The sequence below is a fragment of the Bidens hawaiensis genome, unplaced genomic scaffold (genome assembly GCF_021521415.1).
Source record: "Bidens hawaiensis isolate Kalapana, Puna unplaced genomic scaffold, B.hawaiensis_p1.1 tig00010796_1, whole genome shotgun sequence".
NCBI lineage: Eukaryota > Viridiplantae > Streptophyta > Magnoliopsida > Asterales > Asteraceae > Bidens > Bidens hawaiensis.
The window spans coordinates 441,365-466,871 of NW_027491829.1; the positions used below are offsets into that span (position 1 = coordinate 441,365).

At 35.7% G+C, this 25,507-nt stretch overlaps 2 protein-coding genes and 4 pseudogenes across 3 annotated transcripts; 4 read left to right on the forward strand and 2 right to left on the reverse strand.

Annotated features, from left to right (window-relative positions):
• Window positions 1-2,343: 2,343 nt before the first annotated feature.
• LOC143536360 (gamma-interferon-responsive lysosomal thiol protein-like) lies at window positions 2,344-4,836 on the reverse strand. Its single transcript, XM_077030368.1, has 5 exons — window positions 4,588-4,836; window positions 3,622-3,687; window positions 2,818-2,958; window positions 2,652-2,744; window positions 2,344-2,559 (listed from the first exon to the last, which is right to left on the reverse strand). Exons 1-5 carry the CDS (start codon window positions 4,834-4,836, stop codon window positions 2,344-2,346), a joined length of 765 nt encoding a protein of 254 aa, XP_076886483.1.
• Window positions 4,837-6,901: 2,065 nt separating this feature from the next.
• LOC143536388 (cinnamoyl-CoA reductase 1-like) lies at window positions 6,902-10,012 on the reverse strand (annotated as a pseudogene).
• Window positions 10,013-12,305: 2,293 nt separating this feature from the next.
• LOC143536390 (glucan endo-1,3-beta-glucosidase 9-like) lies at window positions 12,306-15,554 on the forward strand. The gene is made up of 2 exons (XM_077030392.1): window positions 12,306-12,649; window positions 14,417-15,554. The coding sequence occupies exons 1-2, from the start codon at window positions 12,306-12,308 to the stop codon at window positions 15,525-15,527; spliced, it is 1,455 nt and encodes a 484-aa protein (XP_076886507.1). The 3' UTR covers window positions 15,528-15,554.
• Window positions 15,555-16,367: 813 nt separating this feature from the next.
• Window positions 16,368-18,093, forward strand: LOC143536361 (UDP-glycosyltransferase 87A2 pseudogene; annotated as a pseudogene). Its single transcript, XR_013135874.1, has 2 exons — window positions 16,368-16,901; window positions 17,225-18,093. The product of XR_013135874.1 is annotated as a UDP-glycosyltransferase 87A2 pseudogene (transcript).
• A 1,048-nt stretch (window positions 18,094-19,141) lies between these two features.
• Window positions 19,142-25,507, forward strand: part of LOC143536362 (UDP-glycosyltransferase 87A2 pseudogene) — a 71,931-nt pseudogene continuing 65,565 nt past the window's right edge.
• LOC143536415 (UDP-glycosyltransferase 87A2 pseudogene) lies at window positions 19,771-21,392 on the forward strand (annotated as a pseudogene).

Sequence of the window (25,507 nt, forward strand, 5' to 3'; positions counted from 1 at the left end):
ATGGGAACTGGTACCATAACCGGCGGTTTGGGTTAGTTCATGAACCGGTTTTGTTAAAACCGGTTTTGGTGAAACCGATTTTTTTGTCACCTCTAGCCTCAACTACTCAAGATTTGATAACTCACCAAAATATTACTGACCCAAATGTCGTTTGATGTGTTAAGTGTCAAATTAATACTAAGCAAACATAGATTGCTTTGTTAGATTGTGTTATTATTTTGGATAATAAATCCCCCTTGTGTTAACTATAAGTTGAAGGTAAAACTTGTCAATTATTTTATTGATATGTTGACAAAACTACTTACCTTGCAATATCCATCTCTTATATCAACTAATATTTTTCTTATTATTTGAAGAAACTAACATCGTATATTACCGGAGTCAAAACTCACAGGAAAGTCAAATCATCTTGAATTATTTCCATTAACTGTGAAATTATGCTATTACTCACAATCAATATGTACATCTAATCAGTTAATGTGGAAAAAATATCGGATATCGGTTAAGAATCGATATCTAAGATATCGGTTATCGCAGTAAGATATCAGTAGGATATCGGTAATTTTAATATCATGTAACATTCATATATATAACATTTTAACACTTATCATTCGGTATAGTCTTCTATCATTAACAAATTAACCTTTTGCAAATTGCAAAACACTAATAATCGTGGCAAGTAAGAATTGATTAGGACTTAAAACATTAACATTGAACACTAAAAGTTGACAAGTAAGACTTAAAGCACTGATATCGAGAATATCGGTGATATATCAGTCAAATATTAGTCAAATATCGGTCAACATCGCTGATATTAAAAGTACCAATATTTTGACTGATATTTCGCCAAGGGAGCGATAACCGATATATCACTGATATATCGGCGATATCAACTACATAGATGTACATATAGCACAAATGCACTCTTGATATACAGATTGAACATTCCTTGTACTGTGGTGTACGGAAATCTTTATATATCAATAAGATCGAGCATTCGTTATATTGCAATGAACGGTCATAATTCTTTATATCAGTGAAAAGACTATGCAGCATTTGTGTAACTAAAACAATACATAAACAATTTAAATCTCTTTATATGAAGCAGGGCGGAACTTCTAAATATGTATTTGGAATAATTTTGAGATGAGAAGTGGTAATATGTGATTTTTGTTAGTAAAACCAAACCTACAAAAGAAAAAAGAAAATATTGGTTAATAGTTTTCAGGATTATGGTTTTAACTCTTTAGATTGTACGGCACTTAAATGCACATTGCCGTTACTTTATCGGATACAATACCATACACAAAAAATACAAATACTACTACAAGCACCTAATTGAGACGAATTCTTGGTAGGGCTGTCTCTGATCTGGTTTTTCACTGCTGTCCAGTCCAAGCCTTCCATTTCCATTATGTCTGCTTGGAATAAAAAATTCGATCAACACCCCATAACATTAATATGCTCATAACATTAATAAGCTTATGTTAGGGCCGTCTAAACCGCTCGTCGCTCGCTCGAAAATTGCTCGCTCATTTTTTCGCTGGATTGTAAAAAAGCCACTTTGCTCGGTTTGGTTTGTAAACGAGCCAAGCAATGAGCAAAGGGCTGCTCGGTTTGATTCTGCTCAAATATTTTTAATTTATTTTTATATAATTATATATAAACAAATATATAAATATATAGACAACAAACATAATATATAAGTATACAATTTTTAAAACCCTTCTAAATTTTTCATATCATGTCAATTTTATAGTTTCATTAGTTCGATTCAAAATTTCAGAATACTAAAAGTTTGTTTATATATTCATTATATCTTACTTCAAACTACTTTCTTTTAAAAATTTTCAATATGTAACACGTTTGTCTAGAAATTACTAATTTGTTTACAAAATATATTATTTACACCCTTGAAACTTGTTTTTTATTGAAATTTTTAGATAAAAAAGAAATAAATAATGCTCGAAAATTGTTCGATGTTCGATCGAAAAATGCTCCATTCAATATTGGCTCGTTTCGATTTTCGCTCGGTTCAAATTTCAGCCGTTCGGTTCGGTTGTAAACAAGCCAAGCAACGAGCAAGCCTTCGCTCGGTTCGGCTCATGAACAGTCCTATTTTAGAAGGAGCTTTTTTTGGGCTGAAACCTGGAAATTTTGTACTGTAGAAAAGCCCATTTATGGTGCGTTTGCAATTTTAGAATAAGAAGCATTTTGGGCTTATGGATCCTCATTAAAAGCCCTTTTTTTCTGGCTGATTAACATTTGTGAAAAGATGTTACTAGGATAATACTTTTATCATTAAGTTATTAACCATTTAACCTTACATAGATTATCTTATTCCTACATGATCATCCAAGAAGCTACCGTTGATGAGATGGCTTCTAATAGTGTTGACTTCCCCTTTGACTTCACATCTTTTCCTTTGTAGCACACATGATTTAAGGATCTTGTGTTATCCGTTGGAGCGGTAAATGGACGGGATATACCAAGGCAAGCTCGGGGCACCTTAGAACCTTTATAAGCTTTACATATGAAACTTATGAAATCTGTGTAATCCTACGTGTCACAAAATAATGTCATTAATTTCTCTAGACAAAATTCAACAAACGACAATTTATTTATTGTTTACAAACATATGAAATACTCACATCATAAAGCGGTTTTCCATCCACAACGACCCATGGCACATATTTATGAGGAGGTTTAAGAGCGGCTGTTTCATCCGCGTATTGTAGCTCAAGCTGCATACACAGGATAAGAATAAGAGCGATGAAATTGGTATAAACTTAGCACGCGGTTAGCAAGGAAACGAACCTTGTGTCCGATACCACTCTTGTAACAGTCAACAATGGGTTTTGGATCCAAATCTAATTTCTTAAAGCATGTATTCCACTCGGTGTACCTCTCTTCGAGATTTAATTTTTCCACGCAAGATACAAAAGGAAAGTGACCACTCTGCATCAAATAACCGTGTTAGAAAAGGATCAATACTACTACATCAAATGATGTCTTAACCCTGTTAAGGCTACATGCACACTGTAAGTTGTATTTTACCTAGTCCCAATGGCGGATCCGGGAATATATTTAGGCGGTGCACTAATTTTAAATATTTCAATTTCATGGAGTCAGATAAAAAATTTTGGGTCGATTCAATGGTTCGGTCAAAGTTCATTACATAAAAAAAATACCATTGAACAATAATTATAAAAAGACACCATCATTAGAAATTAGAATACACATGATATAAATACAATGGGAGAGAGCAAATGTCTATAACTTTGTATAATTGTAACATGTTTAGAGAGTTGAGATTTGAACCTAAGACCTTTAGTTAACAAAACTAGTGCCTTATCCACTAGACCAGTTGCTTTTAATGTAAATAGGATAGTTCTCTCCTAACTTATAAGTAGTTCACTTTGTTATTTTATATATACAGATAGACTATTATTTCGAAACTCGGGTGGTTCCAGAAAACCACCCATTGCTTAACTAGATCCGCTCATGGTTCAATTGGTTAGCAGGGTATTGATGATGAGCCTCTAAGTTTTTACTATATATCGGGTTCTCGTGGTTACTAAAAAAGGAACTTAAATATAGAGCTTTGGACAATAGTCTTACCACAGCAGGCCGTGCATGAATTGCACAAGCCTCTACAGTATTAAGTGCACACTCCCATTCACCATGCTGCAACAAAATGAACAAATAAATTTTATAGAATAAGGGCTTGATTATTAAATGTTGCAAGTTGAAAAACTGTATTATTATTGCTTAGAAGCCTTATAACTTACCTCATCATGATATTTGTGATTATTATATCGTACTAGTTAGTCAAGGTGTTGATTAATATTGTCATTGCAACCGACTGAACCATCGCTGGTTCGACCGTTTGAGATTCAAACGGTTTGATTCATGTTTCGGTTTTGAAAACGGTTTGGTTTGGTTCCGTTTGCAACTTGCAACTAGTCGTGTAAATGTAAATCGAACTGACAATTTACCTTTACTATTAATACATTTAAAAAACAAATTCGAATATGCAAGCATGTGTAATATACTAATATGTAATCAAGAAAACCCATATTTTTATAACTTTTAACATAGACTAAAGATTTTCTAGAAAAATAAAATAAAAAAATCGGTTCGAACCTTTAATCATCATGAAACTTCTCTAAAAATTTTAATTCAGACTAGCTAGTAATGCATTTACGAGAAAGTTTTTAGAAAAATATGTTAAAACATATATAAACAAACACAAACAAACGGTCACAAACATAAATGAATTGAACAAACAAAAACAAAACATGTTCATTTGTTTAGTTACATGAATAAAATTTTGTTCATGTAAATTGTTCATTTAATAGTTTTAATAATAATAATATTATTATTATTATTATTATTATTATTATAATAAAATGATCCCATTTCAGTAAAGAGTAAAGAGGTAGGTAATGCGCCATCACCACATTTTGAATGGTAAAACCGATCCACTGAAAACAAAGTTTAATAAATAAGCTAAACGAACTTCCAGCCAAACAGTTAATGAATGCTCGGTTTGTTTACTGGCTTTATCAAATCAAATAGACAAACCTGGCAAACGATTGTACCGTTGGAACTGATCATAGCGTTTCCATACGGACTAAGCTTAAGATCAACAATCGAAATCAATCCGTCATCGAATATCTTATACAGATCATTGACTATGAAATCGGCACAAGACGGACACAAAGCTTCGTAGTACAATGTCAACTTCACTTTATGATCATCGGCTTCAACAACCACCAATGACGAGACGATTAACAAAAATATTGCAATACTTGATCGGCGATGAGAATCCATGTTAGGTTAGGATTATTATTTATTTATTATTATTATTATATACGGTGAATGAAATATTTGTTTATGATGGTTTTGTGGTTTATATTTGGGGTTGTGGTGGTGGTTATTTACAGTGGTGCCACTGTGTGTTTTAGTTGGTTTAGGTGGTTGCATGAAAAGATATTGGGGGTGAAGTTGTCCAGTTAGAATTTAGAAAAAGGGGTAAGGGTGGATTGGTGGACAGGTGGCAGTTGCTTCATTGAATGCCACCGTCAATGTATACGAATGTGTAGAAACTAGAGAGCAAGGAGGTGATGCCACGTGTATACGAATATAGAGTTTTTTTTAATTGAAAATAAATAATCATTACTTTAAAAATTACCACCAGCGGTTCAACCTTTCAATTATTTTTGTCTCGATGGTCCTCCGTTAAATAAAACTTAACGACGTTACGTTTTTCCAAGTTTAGAACCGATGCTTTAGCGCTTTTGATCGGAAGAATGATACAAGTCAACTGATGTAAAACTTTTCTCGAAAAGATGTATCAAATGGATTGATTTCTGTTAATTGAAAATTCAAACACCCGAATTGAAACACTGTTTCGTCGTTTGGATCACCGTTTCGAGATAAGTTTGACATCAGTTGACTCGTATCCTTCTTGCAATCAAAAGCCCTAAACCGTCAGTTTGAAACTCGGAAAAAAAGTAACGGTGTTGAGTGTTTTTTAACGGAGGATCATTGAGACAAAAATAGTTTAAAGGTTGGACTGTTGGTAGTAATTTTTAAAGGTGTGATTATTATCGGCCAATACACAAAATATAGGTTTATTTATTTCTAATTTCTCTTTTTTTTATAACCAATGAGCCTCTACGTAATAAAACATAAAGCAAGTACATAAAGGACAATTTTGGTGCCGCAATGCACTTTATTGGTCTGCCACGTTTTGTTTTCTTTATTTTAATTCTGGTATTGTAACGAACGTAAGAAAAATCGACCAAATGTAAATTTTTCTTTTGTTTTAGTTCCAGTACCGTAACAAACGTGACTAAATCCGACCAAATTCATGTGGATTCACCGTGTTTTGTTTTAATTCAGGTATCGTAACGAACATAACAAAAACCGTCCGAATGCCAATTTTGTTTTTGTTTTGGTTCCGGTATCGTAACGAACATGATGAATATCAACAGAATTCGCGTCGACTTACCACCTCAACACCTGGGACTGACAACGCTTAGGTTTTGTTACCACACGCATGCCTACCCTGGTGCAATGCGTCAGATTATACTACTAGTTATTAATAAATAGTAAACGAGCAGAATTCGAATTTGAAAGAACGACTTAGGAGCCAAACTCAAGCATTATAAAAGGAGCTTGAAAGAAGCTAAATTCAAGTTCCCCTAAGTCAAAACGACCGAAACTCTACCCTAGTCAAACTTAGGTTTTACTTGTTTACAACGCTAGAGAAAATCCTCCATTGGAGTTTTTTTTCCTTGTCTAAACCTCTTTCCACCAAAAACAATTTGTATCAAATAACTTTTATACGTTTGTTTATTTTTAAGGACCATACAGTAATACATTATTGTATTTTGACTCGAGTTTACAAGCTTGATAAAGGAAGCTCAGACTCAGGCTCACTTGTTAAATGAGCTTACTTTTAAGCTTTCGGTCTTTGTGAGCTTAGCTTGATTCGAGCATTTAGCAAGTCAATTTCAAGAAGCTCACTAGAGTCTTAGCTTGTGCACACCCATGTTATCCCACTTCATATAAGTACCTAGGTTACAAACTAACAGGTTCAACCATTCCAACCACTTCAACTCGAATTGCCTCTCTAAAACCGGCTTCTGCCCACACTTATTTCCAGGAGAAAAGGATTTGTTCGGTTAAAAATCAGTTCTGGTTTTTTACCGATATTTTAACCAGTTTGGTTCGTTTCAACAAGGTATTTTCAACTCGATTACAAACTGGCTGTTCGGTTCTTGCCAAACCAATTTCAAAATTGATTCCAGTTTTGGTTTACAAACCAGTTTGGATCCTGAACAGGTTTTCTTTGACACCTCTACTCTGATGAACTTGCCTTAAATAGCATATAAAAGGCAAAGTGGCATTCTTTTTACATATAGTACACACATAATAAAATAAAACAAAATACAGGGGAGTTGTTTAAACTAAAAGTAAGTAACCCGATAATCTCGGTGAGACTGATGGCGTTCAAGATAAAAAGCCTTTGCTTTTCAAAGTCTCAACACTGTCTCTGATAATCTGCTCTACGGGAATGAACTCAAGGCCCAAATCCATGAGCTTCTTACTTCCGTTCCTTGACCTCAATAATCCAGGCTGGGTGTCTTTTGGTAACCTACAAAAAGTCATATAATAATAATAACTTTTAGACCTATTAATTTTAAGTTACTTCTTTTATTTACCAAGTAACTTTAGCACACACTTAAAACTATGTAACCAGAACACGGCTCGTTTAACCCACTTATTTAAATGAGTCAAACAGGTTTAGACATGGGAAAAAAATAGTTCTTCACTTAAGCTAGTATGAAATTCATTATGTATCCCCAAAAAAATAATTTATCATACCCAAAAAAATTAAAAACCTACTTGTATTTTTTGGTTCGATTTGAGCCCAGAACTGACCCACGCACACCCCTAACAGTGTGCTATACATTTGTTTCAAATTTACTGAAGACAAACTTTAGGTATAAACTATATAAAAATGATACTTGATACGCAGGTTTGCTATTTGTATGACGATTTCATGTTACATTACAATTATGCAAGTTGCAGGAATAAATATAAAGTACCTGGGGATGTTATACTCGGGGTATAATTCTGCAACCGTGGCTGCAAGATCACCATAATGAGAGATGGATTCAACACACATATGTCTTCCGGTCGCTGATTTATTTTCATACACCAATATATGAGCTAACGCCACATCTTTAACATGAACAGCACCCATGAAAAAATCCTCATATGTATCCGTACATCCTGCTCCAATTCAAAATGAATTTGCATTGAACTTTTACAAGTATCAGAATATTAATTGCTAAGGCGATATTTAACTAGTATATGTGTTGGCTGTCAATTACCTTGGATAAGAAGAAGTAGCATCTGCATGCTTGCATTAATTGTCGGAGGAAGAATGGGGCCCATCACCGTTCCAGGGTTCACCACAACTATATCTAAACCTTTCTCCTTAGAAAATTCCCACGCGGATTTCTCAGCTAGTGTTTTCGAGAGTGGATACCATAACTGAAATCATAAAAGGAGTCTCAATTTCTCCAAAATACACAAATCATCATGTTGATTTCTATGGTTTCAAATGTGCGTTGTTCTTAATCATAAAAGGACGATAAACATGTAAAAAATGAGACAACTTTTATTAATCTGTTGCTAAAAGCCTAAAAGGCCCAACGATTAAAATAAAAAATCTTGAATAATAGGGATATTGGTCAACCATCACCAAACTTAAAACTGTTTAAAGCCTTCTAAAAATTCTTCGCTAACAGACAAGGGATCATTATTATATTTGAGGTTAACATAAACAAAGTTGGTATATTAGTTATAGGGGCCCCTTAGTTATATAATAAAAGTAGACAAAAATATGTTTGGGTCAGGGTCACATTTGGTCAACCCAACCTGGCTCTAAATTTTCCCCCTTTTGACTCGATCAAACCTTTACCAACCCATAATAGTATAAACAGTTTAAATCTCTAATCATGCTAGCCACATGATTATTCTCTAGCAACTTCTCAGAATTGGTTAAAATTCGGTAAGCTGTTTGTTCATTATCAGTCTAAAAGGTAACTGACAACATACAAAACTATTTATTTTGAAAATTAAGAGCAAAAGAAAGAGCCTCTGACCTCCTTCTGCTTGCAATATTCTTCATCCGTCCAACAATCCTCGCTCTTTGGGACATCTGATGGCCAGGAAGGACTAGGCACAATGGCTGAAATAGATGAAGTGACAACCACACGCTTAGCTCCCAGCTCATTTGCTGCTGTGAGTACATTGATTGTACCCTTGATTGCAGGTGCCAGTAACTCATTCTATCAATCATAAACCATATGTCAATTTATAGCTATATCATATCCAACCAAACTGTCTACATCTTTTCATAATGATCTACTTATGCTCATACCAAATTCTGTATGAGTTATAGAAATGCTGTTGCAATTGGAAAGCTGTTATTGGTGAGTTGACTGAGTTAGTTATTCAGTTGACTTTTGAGTTAGTTAGGTTTGTTGTTAGTCTAACTAACACAATAAGTGTAGAACTATATTTTCCTTCATATTTTAGAGATGAAGGGAACAGTATAATGTGATCATGTGAATGCTCAAAAGTCTTATGATTTGTTGTATGTTAACCAAAAACGACAATTAATCGAATTACCAAACTTCTCTCTCTACTTGCTCAAAAGTCCTTGTGATCATGTGAATGCTCAAAAGTTTCATTTTCGTTGCAATTTCGTCCATCTCGTTAACATATTTGGACTGAAATAGCATATTTAACAAACCACAAAGACGAAAATTGCAACGAAAATGAAACTCTAGAGACAAAAATGGCAAATTTTAAACATCTGAACTTTATTAGCTTGAGATTGATTTTTCAGCTCGATAAAGTTAACGATCCGAGCTTGAGCCAGCTTGTTTAATTTCGAGCTCGCCCTGGCTCGGCTCAGTTACAGTACAGCCCTAATTTCAGATTGCACAATAGCTTTCTCATTACAACTCCTAATTTTATCCTAAATCTATTCAACCGCTAAAATTGAATAGTTAAATCTCTCAAATAATTACCTCCGGATCGTGAACTTTATTAACGGTGCACGGAGACGCCACGTGGAACACACCGGATGCGCCTGTAACAGCGGCAACAATGGAGTCGTAATCGAGCAGATCGATTTGAAAGAGACGGAGCCGTGAATCGGCACCTTCTAAAGCTTCTAGATGCTTCGTTTCATTCTCATTCTCTACAATTGAACACGTAATTAATCAATAAACAGTTAAATTAGGTAAAAAACGACGCAGTTTAAGGTGCGTTTGTGCATTGAGTGAGTGAGTGAATAATAATAATAATAAGTAACTGAGATTTTTGACGGTGTAGCCGCGGTCGAGAAGGAGGCGGACGAGCCGATGAAGCCGCTGGCGCCGGTAACGCAGACGGTGGCTTTAGCTGTTGATTCTGCCATAGTTTCAGTGAGGTATGGTGGTGTTTCATCTGATATTTGGGTTGCACATGTCCTAATTGATACGGGTGGGTCCAGTGACGTGGGAAAGATACCCGACTTGTGTAATTCTCACTAGAGTTTGAAAAGATTCTTCAATGCAGTTTTGGCGTATTACTATTTACCGCTGTTAATTATAGTAATAGATTATCATTGTGATTCAAAACTAACAGTTGGATAAAAATCCAAGATTTATTCTTAGCCCTTCAACAAGCCTATTATAGTAAAGTTTATATCAACTACTTGTATTTATTAAACCATTAAAATTGTATATTTCGATTGCAGTTTATGAACTTTGCACACCGGGTTTTTTTTTTTTTGGGAGGGGGGGAATATGCAACTATCTTTTATTTATAATAGCATAGGCGTCATATTCCCACGTCGATATTCCCGTCCACCGGACGGGCTAAGTGCTAGTTATTAATTAGTTTTACATGTTAGAGCCTAGAGGTGGTAAAAGAATCGGTTAATCAAATCGACCCAAAAATCGTATCGAAACCAAACCAACTATGTAGAAACGGTTTGGAGACGATTTAAACCCTAAGTTCTAGACCAGTTTGTAAGTCTCTCTATTGAAACTGATTTGTAAAACAAACTCAAGTATGAAGTGTATTTAGTTTGAGGTCATCACTATACAAGAATCACTAGTCTTTCGATTTGTTCATCAGGCTTAGTTTTTACTCGTAGGATAAAACATATCACCAGCTGGCATAATGATGTAACTCTTAAGACATTGAATGTGTCTAAGGCCATTCCCGTTTGTGGTATAAAGTCAATACCCAGCATGTGAAAAGGGGCGTTAATTTCAATCCAACTAACATTTATCAATAACATAAATACATCAGCTCTAATCCCCAAATCGATATTTTCACCCGTTCGAGAACAAGAAGGCAGTTGCACTTGCACCTCGCTTCACGTTACTTGCACCCATAATTTGCACACTGTATATGCGTTGAATGCATTCTTAGTGAAATTAAACAAAGTTGTATGCATATGTGCTTAAAGTTTATGAAATGAAATTATGTTTATATATTTATTCAAATGGACCCCTAAAGGGACATTTTGTTGGTAAAGTGGGATGCTCCTCAAGTGGTCGCGGGTTCAACATCTACAGAGTGCTGTGTAGGTGTTGTGACTTTAGAAGTAGAGTATGTATAGAGTAGAGACTATCTATTTACTAGTAAATAAGAATTATTAAAATTGAAACTTTGTACCTAAAGTATAACATGACAACAATAATAACACATGAGAACAATATACCACACTAGCTAGTGAGATTGTAATCTGTAAACACAAGATACAAATGTAATTTTCCCTGACAAAAATAGAAATGCCTAAGTATTTTGTACGGGATGACCTAATGGCGAAAGGTCACCGCCAACTAGCCCAGCCTAGCCGTAGGGAGCCCTTAAGCGCCTTCAAGTTATCTCTAGTTCCTCTAAAACCTAGACGCCCTCAGGATCGAATTAGAAATCACAAAAATCTCAGTCTTTCTTTATTAAGCCGTCCGTATACCCCAAAGTGTTGTACGTGGAGTTTGAACTTAAGTCTCCATTTAAAAACTCATGCTTCCTATAACTACAACACATTGTCAAGTGGTATAATGAAAGTGTGAAACATTTATATTTTTTTAAAGTAAAGTGCCAAAATCGTCACTCCCTAGGTTTGGTGAATTATATGATTTTCGTCAAAAAAGTTTATTTTTTACAACCACGCCATCGAGGTTTTCAAATTATTGCCAATTTCATCCAAAATGATAACTCCATTATTTTTTAACGTTAAATAAAAGGTAAAACAGTTTTTATATATGTTTTTTTAATTTAATTTATTTTTAAAATTACAGGGACATTTTAATTTAATTTATTTTTAAAAACAGTCTTTATATAAGAAAATCAAATGTGTACTTAAAATAAATAAATAAATAAGGCCATCACCATTTAATTAAAAAAACCGTTTTACCTTCATTTAACATTAAAAAACTAAACAAGTTATCGTTTGAACGAAATTGATAATAATTTAGAAACCTCGATGATCTAGTTGCAAAAAATAAACATAGTATAATTCATCAAACCCCATGAATAATTTTGACACTTCACTTTTTTTTTTACACAAGTAAAATTATTATTTACAACCTCAAACTCCCAACCTAAACCTTAACTAAATAAATTCTTAAAAAATCAAACAATACCCCACAAAACACACCCAAAAACCCCAACAATGTTTAGTCACACACCCACACGGCCACACCACCACTACCATGGTTCCACACCACCACTCCTTACCAGCAGTCACACTCCTCGCCATCACACTTCTCTACACCACATCCAGGGTTCAATCCATCGGAGTAACCTGGGGCACCGCCGCATCCCACCCTCTGCCACCGTCAACGGTGGTGGACCTACTCAAACTCAACAAAATCAACAAAATTAAACTCCTCGACACAAACCCACAAATCCTCGAAGCCATTTCTGGATCCCCAATCGATGTCACCGTCGGCATTCCCAATACCATGCTCCGGTCGTTGAATGCTTCGGTGAAGGTTGCTGAGAATTGGGTACATGATAACCTCACTCGTTACATATCCGGCCGTACACGTATAGAGTATGTTAATTTGAACAATAATGATGATATATTGATATAAATAGAATTAGGGGTTTTATAAGTTTGATCATTTTGCCTTGGGGTGTAAACGATCCAATTCGAGCCCGAGCTCGGCTTGTTTTGACTTATGAAGTCTTTGTTTTTCAAGCTCGGGTTTGGCTCGTTTATTATTTATTATATACATTTTATTATTATTATTATTATTATTATTATTATTATTATTATTATTATTATTTTGAGAAAAAGTTAATTAGTCGGCTCGAGCCTGGGTGGGTATTAAGTGTTAACTTAATACATAAGTTTCCGAAAAGGGTAAAACTTAAATGAGCTGAGCTTTCCATACGGGGCTCGAGCTCGGGCTTGATAAATAAACGGGCTTTATTTGAGGTTTGGCTCGTTTATTATTTAATATATACATTTTTTATGTATTTTGAGAAAAAACTTAATCGAGCGTAAGCTCGGCTCGAGCTCGTTTAGTACCTTAAATGAGCCAAAGCTTGGTTCAAGCGCATCTGTGAAGTGTTAACTTAATACATAAGTGTCCAAAAAGGGTAAAACTGAAAAATACACAAGGCTTGTTAAGGCTTGACGAGCCTAAACGAGATTCCCATACGAGGTTCGGGCTCGGGCTTGATAAATAAACTGGCTTTATTTGCTTGGCTCGAGCTGAAAAAGCTCAGATCGTTTCGGGCTTTCTATTGATCCGAACTCGAGTATCTTGCAAGCAGCTTGGCTCGTTTGCACCCCTGTTTAGTTACTTGTGGCGGTTTATTTCAAATGGGTGAAATATAAAAAAACACTAGTATAAGGGGTGAGTTGGATGGGTTAAAGGTTGCAGTAGTCTATTTCTAATGCACAGAACATTGTTCATATAAATGTATATATAACCTATTTTATAGAACATATTCTAAAACTGACAACTGGTTATTTTTCCAGTTTCTGGGTCAAAATTGTTCAAAATTAGGATATGTAGAAACTAGGGGTGTATACGAGCCGAGCCGAGCACGACTAGCTCGAGAAGCCCTGTTTGTTTTGACTTACCAGAGCTTAAGGTCGAGTGCGGCTTGTTTCGAGTTCTTTTTTCTAAAGCTTGAGTTCGGCTTGGAAGTCATTTTTCCAAGCTCAAGCTCGACTTGGGCTCGGGCGCTCGGCTCGTTTATTGTTTATTAGTTACTTTATTTATATTCATTTTTTAATGTTTTTATGTATTTATTATAATAATTATTTTTACATATAACATAGTGTTTATTATTTAGTTATTACTTTTATCATATTTTTTATATTAAAAATATTATTATATAAATATATATTTAGTACATTAAGTTAAAAATTCTCTAAATTGTATGCTCGTTTACACTCGCAAGCCGGCTCGAGCTTGATAAGTGAAGCTCAGGCTTGGGATCATTATTAAACAGCTTATTTTAAGGACTGGGCTTGTATAAGCTCAGCTCTATTTGAGGTTTTAGCAAGCCAATCTCGAGTAGCTCACAAGCCATCTTGGCTTGTTTACTTCCCTAGTTGAAACTACCAAAGGATGAAGAAATTATAAAATGTTTACTTAATAAAATGGTTTGTGTAAATTAGACAACAGAGACAAAACTTCTGGTTCTATACAAAGTTTATTTGGTTGTAGTGTTGTACACAGAGCAACGCCTCGTGTATGTGATGTGTTCGCTTTTCAAACTAAGATGTATATGCTCTTTAAATAGATACACATTGTGTTTTTATGATAATTTGATATTAAAAAATGTCTACACACATTTACAGGTACATCACTATCGGAGACGAGCCATTTCTCCAACGATATGGCTCCCAGTTCTACCCTTATGTCGTTGGCGCAGCCATTAACATCGAAGCAGCACTGATCCGAGCTAAACTATCAACCAAGGTCAAAATCGTAATTCCATGTAGCTTTGATGCATTCGGGTCAGAATCCGGTCAACCTTCTAAAGGACAGTTCCGAGCCGATATTAACAAAACCATGATTGAAGTACTCAATTTTCTCACAAAAACCCGATCCCCTTTCTTTGTAAACATCTCACCGTTTCTTAGTTACTATCAAAACAAAAACATTTCACTCGATTTTGCGTTATTTAAAGAAATCGCGCGCCCTCATAATGACACACGTAGAATATATAAAAACAGTTTTGAGTTAAGCTATGATACACTTATTACTGCTTTAACGGTTTTAGGGTTTCCAAATATAGACATTGTTGTTAGTGAAATCGGTTGGCCGACTGATGGAGCTCCAAATGCCACAGTTTCAAATGCTGAGATATTCACAAAGGGTCTTTTGGACTTTTTCCGTAGCGGAAAAGGGACTCCGCTTCGGCCTAAGGTGATGCCGCTGGAAATTTACCTATATACCCTTTTGGACGAAGATCAAAATAATATAACCGCGGGGAATTTTGAAAGACACTGGGGTTTGTTTACGTTTGAAGGTCAAGTCAAATACCAGGTTGACTTTGGTCAAAGCACGAAAAAAGTTGCGAATGCACAGGGCGTGGAGTATTTCGCTTCTAGATGGTGTGTGGTGAATAATAACATTAATATGTCGAATGCAACCGCACGCGCGATGGAAGCATGCACGAATGCTGACTGTACCGCGCTTTCGCCAGGTAGTTCGTGTTTCAACCTTAGTTGGCCGGGCAACGTGTCGTATGCATTTAATAGCTATTATCAACAGCATGATCAACGTGCGGATAGTTGTGATTTTGGGGGGTTGGGAATGATCACAACCGTTGATCCATCGGTTGGTAATTGTAGGTTTAATGTAGAACTGAAAGCTTCTTCCTCGGTCCTGCTTCGCGGGTCAGAGTTTGACTATTTTTTGGTCTTGATTGTTTTGATGGGTTGGTTGTTGTTAGATAGGTTCTAATGGTAAAAGTTTATGTAGTAAGTAGATTAGGGTTATTGATGTTTCTTTGTGATTTTATGATGAAACATTTGGAATTTTTGCCACTAATATTGATGTGTTTTTTTTTTTTACATTTCACAGTTAATGGTAGTGGTTTAGTTGGTTACACAATTGAAATGTTGATTGGAATGTGATGCAAGCATGTTAGTTTCGTCTGCGTCAGGTTGTATAAATCGAACCTTGTTGCTTCTTGATCTCAGTGGTGCACCATAATTGTTATAGCGATTAATAGTTGCTTAAAATCTAGCCAAAATGGCGGGGTACGAGTCTCGCATGAGGTGATGGCTAAGTTTGTAAACGAGCCGCTCGGATCGGTAAAAGCTCGAAATGAACCGAGCTTTATCGAGAAACAAAGCCTGTCTAGTTATCGAGCCTGAGCTTTAGCCGTGTATGCGAAGCTAATTTAGGCTCGTCAAGCTTAACGAGTCTCGTGTATTTGTAAGTTTACACTGCCCTTTTCGACTATATATTAATTTATTGACTTCTATATATTAATTATACTGCACAGTCTAGCTCTGAGATTGACTGCTTTGCTGATTTTCCTTTGTCGTTGGTTTTTAGCTCGGCTCGGCTCGGCTCGTTTATATCCTAATGATGGTGTGAAGTAAATTTAGCTGATTTTCCTTTGTCCTTGGTGTTATTTTTTTTAATATATTAAATGGATCATGGACGACATAAAATCAAATTTTGCTTCCTTTAAAGTCAAGATTGGTGTCAACATACTGTCACATGTATTACTAAAAACTTATGCAGCTGAGGTTTAAAAAGAAATATAATACCCCTACAAGATAACCAAACTACACAACACAACTTAACAAAGATCACCAATCCATCACACACCATCCCTTCTCCTAATGCCGGTCTCCGTCAGCCACCACGTCGTGGCGATCCCATACCCCAGCCGAGGCCACGTCAACCCCATGATGAACCTCTGCAAGCTCATTGCCCTACAACGCCCTTCCGACTTCCTCATCACTTTCATTGTCACCGAAGAATGGCATGGCTTCATTGAAAGTGAACCAAAACCACCCAACATCCAGTTTGCGACCATCCCAAATGTTATCCCGTCCGAGGTAAACCGAGCAAATGACTTCCCAGGGTTTGTAAAAGCCGTGCAAACTAAAATGGAAGAGCCGTTGGAGCAGTTGCTTCGGAAGATGGAGGTACCGATCAGTGTCATCATATACGACAGTTACTTTTTGTGGGTGTTAAACATGGGCAACCGTTTGAATACTCCGGTCGCTAGTTTGTTCACCATGTCGGCAACCGTTTTTTCCATGTTGTATCATTATCGTCTTCTCGTTGAAAATGGCCACGCTGGTGATAGCTTCTCAGGTCAGTTTAATTAGGGCTGTAAACGAGCTGAGCTTAAAAACATGAGTCAAGCATAGCTTAAATGAGCTCGAGCTTTTAGAATATTATGTGAATATCCTAATAGGGTTTGCCATTTTTTTTTTTTTGCTATAAACACCATGGACTTATTTTTTAAAAAATAACAATAAAGTGGCAGGTAAGCGGGCAGCAAGTTACGCCGCAACCTCATTTTGAAAAGCAAATCCACTAAAAACGAAGTTTGTGGGTTTGCCATGTAAATCTTGGATATGTGTATGAATTGATCTGAAACTTGAAACTTAGTTTGTGGGTTTGATTTTCTGCAGGAAACACCAATGAAATAGTTGATTACATACCCGGGGTTCCTAATATTCGGGTGGCCGATCTTGTGACAGGCTTCAATGGGAAGAGCAAAGAGACTACTCAGGTAGCTTTAGATGCCATTTCGATGTCAACTAAAGCTCGGTTTCTTATATTCGTATCTGTTTACGAGCTCGAAGCCCAAGTCATCGACGCGTTAAAATCGGATCTTTCCATACCCATTTATGCTATCGGCCCGGCAATTCCTTACTTTAATTTGAGCTATGTGCAAAATGACCAAAATACCCCTGATTATGTTAAATGGTTAGATTGCCAACCGGAGGTTTCAGTGTTGTATATATCACAAGGGAGTTTTCTTTCGGTGTCAAGTGCCCAACTAGACGAAATTGTGGCGGGTGTGCAAGATAGTGGAATACGTTACATGTGGATTGCACGTGGGGAAACGACTCGTTATAAACGAGAAAATGATGAAAAAGGGCTTGTGATACCTTGGTGTGACCAATTAAGAGTGTTGTCCCATGGTTCGGTAGGGGCATTTTGGACACATTGTGGGTGGAACTCGACTAAAGAAGGTGCTTTTTCGGGAAAGCCGATGATTACTTTTCCAATAGTTTGGGATCAAGTTCCGAATAGTAAGATGATAGCGGAAGATTGGAAAATTGGAAAGAGGGTGAGGATCGATGAGGGTATTTTGGTCACTCGAGAAGAAATTTCAAAACTCATAAGGAGTTTTATGGATCTGGAAAGCAAAATGGGGAGAGAGATGAGAGACCGGGCTAAAGTAGTCGAGAAGATTTGTCGACGAGCAATTGAAGGAGGTTCTGCTCAAATCGATATCGCCTCTTTCATTAGCGACATTTCAAAAACTACATAGAAAAGTTTAACAAGAGCATGCTAGTTACCTCCATATCACATTCTCTAAAATAGAGATATGCTTTAAACTTTAAAGTTTAACTTCTTCCCTATTTGTAGTCTCATAATCAAATCTCTATAAGTTATTTTATAAATTATTTTGAGTGTATGAATAAGAGAAAAATGATCAAATAAACATTTGTGAGTATATGACAAAGAGGTATATTTGTAGAGTCTAGGAGGGAAGTGTTTATTAATATCTAAAAGCTCAAGTTTTTATTCATATAGACTATTTAATTAGCGGTAGATTACACGAAAAGCTAGATTATGAGGTTTTATATTTCTGGCATTTTATACCGTCTATAGGTACATGAATTTCATATCTGCGGGTACACAAATTTCAGACCTGCAAGTAGAATTGAAATTGGTGGTGGTTGATGACGGGGCGTGTTGAAGAAACTTGATAGTGAGGCGTTAAATAAGAGAAGGATGCTTTGAATTTAAGAATCAGAAATTACATTTGAATATTGGAAATTGAACAGAAGGAATTACATTTGAATAGTGATGGTGGAGGCCGACACTGCTTGGTGGAGGTGGGTGGTAGCATATTGCATGGAATTAGTTTCTATTAAGAGGTGTTTAATTTCCACATAAGCATGCCACGTGTGTAAAAAATGCCACGTCAGCAAGAAAACTAACGGAGTTAGGGTTTGTTAAGTTCTGGAGTGTCAGAAACAAATAAAGTCAAAGTTAAGAGTGGTGAGTATCAAAGTGAAAGTTAGGAGTGCTATTATCTAACGGGTGAAAACTTAAGAGTATTAAAAACCAATTTCTCTAAATTAATAACTAAATTGTTGATTTCTTTTTGTTTAATAAATATCTTTCACATAATTAGAACACGAATTTAGGGCCTGTTTTTTATTCATCACAGTTTCTAGAATTGTAAGTAATTCTTGGAGACGGCCTTCATCCAAGGATTAATGGAAGGCAAAATCAAATTTTGCCTCCTTCAAAGTCAAGATTGGTATCACATTTACAATTAAAAACATACGCAACTGAGGTTCCAAAAGGAAAACATTATCTACAAGATAACCAAACTACACCACTAAACAAAGACCACCCATCCATCACACCACATCCCTTAATCTCCTAATGCCGGACTCCGTCTGCCACCACGTCGTGGCGATCCCATACCCCGGCCGAGGCCACATCAACCCCATGATGAACCTATGCAAGCTCATTGCCCTACAACGACCTTCAGACTTCCTCATCACCTTCATTGTCACCGAAGAATGGCATGGCTTCATTGAAACTGAACCAAAACCACCAAACATCCAGTTTGCCACCATCCCCAACGTTATCCCATCCGAGTTAAACCGAGCAAATGACTTCCCAGGGTTTATAAAAGCCATACAAACAAACATGGAAGAGCCGGTGGAGCAGTTGCTTAGGAAGATGGAGGTACCGGTTAGTGTCATAATATATGATAGTTACTTTGTGTGGGTGGTAAACATGGCCAGCCGTTTGAGTACTCCGGTGGCTAGTTTGTTCACCATGTCGGCGACTGTGTTTTCCATGTTGTATCATCATCGTCTTCTCGTTGGAAATGGCCACGTCGGTGATAACTTTTCAGGTACGTGAGCTCGAGACCAAGCCGAGCTTAAACGAGCTCGGGCTTTTATTAAGGTTTATTCAATAAATGAGCTCGAGTGCTTTTATAATTAAGGTTTATTCAATAAACAAGCTCGAGCCTAAGCTTCACATGACTATTATTTATTGGAATATATTTATATAATAACTATTATTTATTGTAACATAGGTTAATTCGGGTGCTTGAATATCCAATTAACAAAAATCAAGCCATTTGAATCGCCGTTTCGAGTTAAATTTTACATCAGTCGACTCGTATCGTTCTTCCGATCAAAAGACCTAAAACATCGGTTTGAAACTAGGGAAAAAACTTCACGACGTTAAGTATTTTTTAACGGATGACCATTGAGACAAAATAGTTGAAAGGTGAGACCGTTGCTAGTGATTCTTAAATGTGGGTTTATTATCGACCAATACACAAAAGATTAGATTATTTATTTTCAATTTTCCTATTAAATATAAAAGTAACTATAAATACACACGTAAATAATGATTAAAATGTATAAAAAAAAGTGAATGTTTAAAGAATAATAAACAAGCTGTGCTTGACAAAGTACTTACGAGCGAAGTTCAATCTTTAGAAGTACAACTCAAAACAAGCCAAGCTCAAGTTTAAGGTTTTTAAATTAAAATGAGCTAAACTCAAGCCTAGACGAACTCGGGCTAGGCTCGACTCGTTTACACCCCTATGTTAAATATTATGTGAAAATACAATATTATGTGAATATCCTAATAGGGTTGCCATGAAATCTTGAATATGTGCATGAATCTATCTGAAAGTTAATTTGATGTTCTACAGGAAACACCGATGAAATAGTTGATTATATACCCGGAGTTGCTAATATTCGGGTAGCCGATCTTGTGACTGGGTTTAATGGGAAGGGCAAGGAAATCACTCAGGTAGCTTTAGATGCCATTTCGATGTCGACTAAAGCTCGGTTTCTTATATTCGTGTCAGTTTACGAGCTCGAAGCCCAAGTCATCGATGCGTTAAAATCGGATATTTCCATACCCATTTATGCTATCGGCCCGGCAATTCCTTACTTTAATTTGAGCGATGTGCAAAATGATCAAAATACCCCCGATTATGTTAAATGGTTAGATCATCAACCGGAGGGTTCAGTGTTATATATTTCACAAGGGAGTTTTCTTTCGGTGTCAAGTGACCAACTAGACGAAATTGTGGCGGGTGTGCAAGATAGTGGAATACGATACATGTGGATTGCACGTGGGGAAATGACTCGTTTTAAACAAGAAAATGACGAAAAAGGGCTTGTGATACCTTGGTGTAACCAGTTAAGAGTGTTGTCCCATGGTTCGGTAGGGGCATTTTGGACACATTGTGGGTGGAACTCGACTAAAGAAGGTGCTTTTACGGGAAAGCCGATGATTACTTTTCCAATAGTCTGGGATCAAGTTCCGAATAGTAAGATGATAGTGGAAGATTGGAAAATTGGAAAGAGGGTGAGGATTGATGAGGGTATTTTGGTCACTCGAGAAGAAATTTCAAAACTCGTAAGGAGTTTTATGGATCTGGAAAGCAAAACGGGGAGAGAGATGAGAGACCGGGCTAAAGAAATCGAGAAGATTTGTCAACAAGCGATTGAAGAAGGAGGTTCTGCTCAAATAGACATCGACTCTTTCATTAGCGACATTTCAAAAACTACATAGAAAAATATAACAATATCACGCTAGTTACCTCCATGTCACATTCTCTAAAACAGAGAGATGCTTTAAGCTTTAAAGAGGTTAAACTTCTTTCTTATTGATCGAGTCTCTTAATCAAATCTCTATAAATTATTTTGAGTGTATAAGTGAAACATGATCAAATAAATATTTATGAGTATATAACAAAGAGGCATATTTGTAGAGTCTCATAATCAAATCTCTATAAATTAATTTGAGTGTATGAATAGGATTAAAATGATTAAATAGATATTTGTTTAGAGGTTTAAACATTAAAAGAAAAATGTGTTTTTTAATTAAATAATATAGATAGAGAATTAAGAATGTGATGTGAATTATACAATCCCGACGTCAGTGATACTCTTTTGCTTACTACCGATAGTAATTGGGCTCTTGGAGGGAAGTGTTTATAATTAATATCTACAAGCTCAAGTTTTTATTCATATAGACTATTTGATTAGTAGTAGATTACACGAAAAGCTAGATTATGAGGTGTTATATTTCCGTTTTTTTGAGGGGAAAAAAGTTATATTGGTTTTAATGTATTAGCATCTTTTGTGAAAACTTATATTGTTAACTTATATTAGACTTCAAATAACACCTACAAGAAATTATTAAAGATTCTTGAAACTTAAATAAAAAATAAAAAAATCTAAATTCCTAAATACGTACAATCTGTTTGGTATGGGGTAATTGAATGGGTGATGGAATTGAATGAATGAGGTAATGGAATTGATGAGGTAATGGAATGGATAATTACCATTCTATTGACATGTTTAGTTACCATGTGGGAATGAAATGAACTATTAGTCTTTATATTCCGATAAGCTAGAAAAGTTGGAATAAAATAAAAATGGTAGTGAGTGGCGGTGGGCGGGCAGTAGCGATGGGCGGCGAGTAGTAATGGTGGTGGGAGGCGATGGCGATGGGCGGGAGCCAGGAGCGATTGTTGGTGGTGGCAGGTGGTGCTAATAGTGGGTGGTGGTGGTGGTGACGATGGTGGGCGGTGGTGGTGATGGCGGGAGCGATGGTTGGTGGTGGCGGTGGTGAGCCGCGTTGTAGGTGGTGGTGGCGGAGGTGGGTGGTGGTGGTGACGGGCGGCGGAGGAGGGTGGTGGTGGTGGCCGGTGGCGGAGTCGGAGGCGGTGGTTGGTGGTGGCGGGTGGTGAGAGGGCAATGGGTAATGGTGGTGGGAGGGTGGTGAAGGTGACATAGTGTGAAAGTGGGATGGAATGAAAAATAAAACAAGGGGGGTGGATGGAATGAATTTGGGGTGTTTTAAGGAGAATGAAATGGACATGGTAATTGGTTATTCCATTTCATTGACCAACCAAACACATTTTTTTTCATTCCATCATAATGGCCTATTACATTCCGCCTCTCATTCATGCATACCAAACGCTACCATATATAACCCTAATTAAAAGTTTAGCAGTATATAAGATAACTAAAAAAGTAATGAAAATCCTTATAAATTTGATCGAACTTAAATAACAAACATTCTATTTTTTTTTTAATAAATGCGTATGACAAATAATATGCATTTGTAGTCTATAGTCAAATCTCTACAAATTAATTTGAGTGTATGAATAAGAGTAAAATGATCAAATAAATATTTGTTTTGAGAGGTTTAAACATTAAAAGAAAATTGTGTTTTTTTAATTAAAAAATATCGATAGGGAATTAAGAATGTGATGTGAATTATACAATCCCGATGTCAGTGATACTTTTTTTTGCCTACTAGTGATAGCAATTGAGCTCTTGGAGAGAAGTGTTTGTTAATATCTAAAAGCTCAAGTTTTTATTCATATAGACTATTTGATTAATTAGCGGTAGATTACACGAAAAGCTAGATTATGAGGTGTTATATTTCTGTTTTTTTGATGGGGAAAAAAAGTTATATTGGTTTTAATATATTAGCATCTTTTGTGAAAACTTATTTTGTTAACTTATATTAGAATTCAAATAGCACCTACAAAAAATTAATAAAGATTCTTGAAACTTAAAAAAAAAATCAAAAAAATCTAAATTCCTAAATACGTACAATTTGTTACCATAATAGTTACAAGAAGCCATAGTAGTCCTTACCTGCAAACCTTAGATCTGAAACTCTAATCTTCTTAATTCGATTGAAGTGTCTTGGTTTGAAAACCTACAATATTTGGGTTTCGTCTTTGTGAAACCCTAGTTATCTGGTAATTGTTCATCTGGTATGTCAACTGCTTGTCTGCATCAATAGTTGAAGGTGTCTTGTAGAATCGAGGTGTTTCACGAATTGTTGCTTGGAGCTGTATGTCTAAGTGAATGATGCAAGTTATCTCTCTTTTGGCTCTTATGGCATTGTAACTCCCTCTGATTCCTGAAACAATAGTTATTTCTCGATTGGACCCGGCTAGATGGACCATTGTTGATTAATGATGAGAGACACAACACAACACAACGTTGTCTTAGTTGTTTTTCAAATTTTGTTGTGTCTATGTATTATATTTTAGCCTAGAGTATATGTGCCTGAAGAGTGTGAAATCCTGGAATGTGATTAAGGCCTAGCTTGTAATAGACTATTATTGGGTTTATTGTCTTGGTTACGGTTTTGTGCATAATAGTTATGAAATGCTAGGAGATGCCCTAGATTCATGACTGGGAGTTTATGAGCTGGATACAACTCTAGCTATTTTGTTTTTCATGAGACTAGTAAGTAATTGTGAGTCGTGTGTATGATTAAAGTGCTTATGTTATTAATAATCAGTTTGTGCTCTTGTTCTGCTTTACATGGTGAACCTGTTAATGGTACTTCTTTGTATTCTCAAAGAGAAATTAATTGCTTGGTTTGATCTACTATGCTAAGTCATGTCCACACATATGTCCAGGTAAAGTTTGTCTTGGTGCTTTGATTTGCATATTTTCTTATGAATACAAAGTATTTTTTGGAAATATCATTGTAGTTCAAGGTTTTATTATTTGGCAAATTATGCTTGCTTTATTATTCTATCCTTTTTACTAAACAAAAGGAATAAAGGGGGCATTTAGAGTCTGGTTTTCTTTTGAAATTTGTTATGATGATGGTTTGTTTGTTTTCTTTTTGCAACTGTTACACTCTTGTTTGTATTATTTTTTTCCAACATTGGAAGAAAAACAAAATAAATAAATAAATCCCCGAACTAAGATGTGTGTGTTATAAGTTTGTTTTCTTTTTGTATATACAAGTGGGCATGAAGTTCCAGATTTTAATGTTGTTTATTTTGTTTCCTATGAATGTTATGCTCACTTAGTGGTTTATTTTATTGATTGGTCTTTGTTACCTATTGACTTTGTTTCTTTGTGGATGATATGTTCGATATAGTTGATAAGGTTAGTACCGTATTAACAAAATTATCCTTATACATGTTATTTAAAGTGATCGAGAAATTATTGTATTGGGTGATTCGATCTTGTCTTGTCGTCTATAGTCTTGCTGTTGTTGTCTGGTTAATTGAACCATGTGGTTCTTGTTTTTTAACTACAAGTATTGTCAAGAGTCAAGACTGTTCTTGATTTCTTTTTGACAGTCTCGTATGTTTCTTTTGTGTGAGAGATATGTTCGTTTCTGATTACAAATAGTGTGATTTTGTTTTTTGATCAGTTTTTTGTTTGGCTATCTCTTTGATATCTGGTATAGATCATATTTTTCTATGTTATCAGATTTATCTCTTGAATTGTGTGATTCAGTATTGTTTGTGAGGTTGTAAAAGTTTTTGCTTGAGTCAAATTAGTCTTTATGTTCCTCACAAGTTTTTCAGGCATAGTTCTGAAGTCTAAAAATCGTGTGACTTTTCTCTTATAAAATCTTTCTAAAAGTCGTGTGACTTTTGTCTTATGATATATGTTTATCATAGTCTTATTGAATCTTGTGATTCGATTTTTTTGTGAAGTTGTAAAAGTGTTTTTCTTGAGTGAAATTAGTCTTTATGTTCTTTACAAAGTTATCTCTTGATATGGTTCTTGTAAAGTTGTAAAAGTTTTTTATCAAGTCAAATTAGTCTTTATGTTCTTCACAACTCTTGTCTTCAGACATGATTCTGAGTTCTGGAAAGCTGTGTGGCTTTATTTTCTTATCAGATGTGT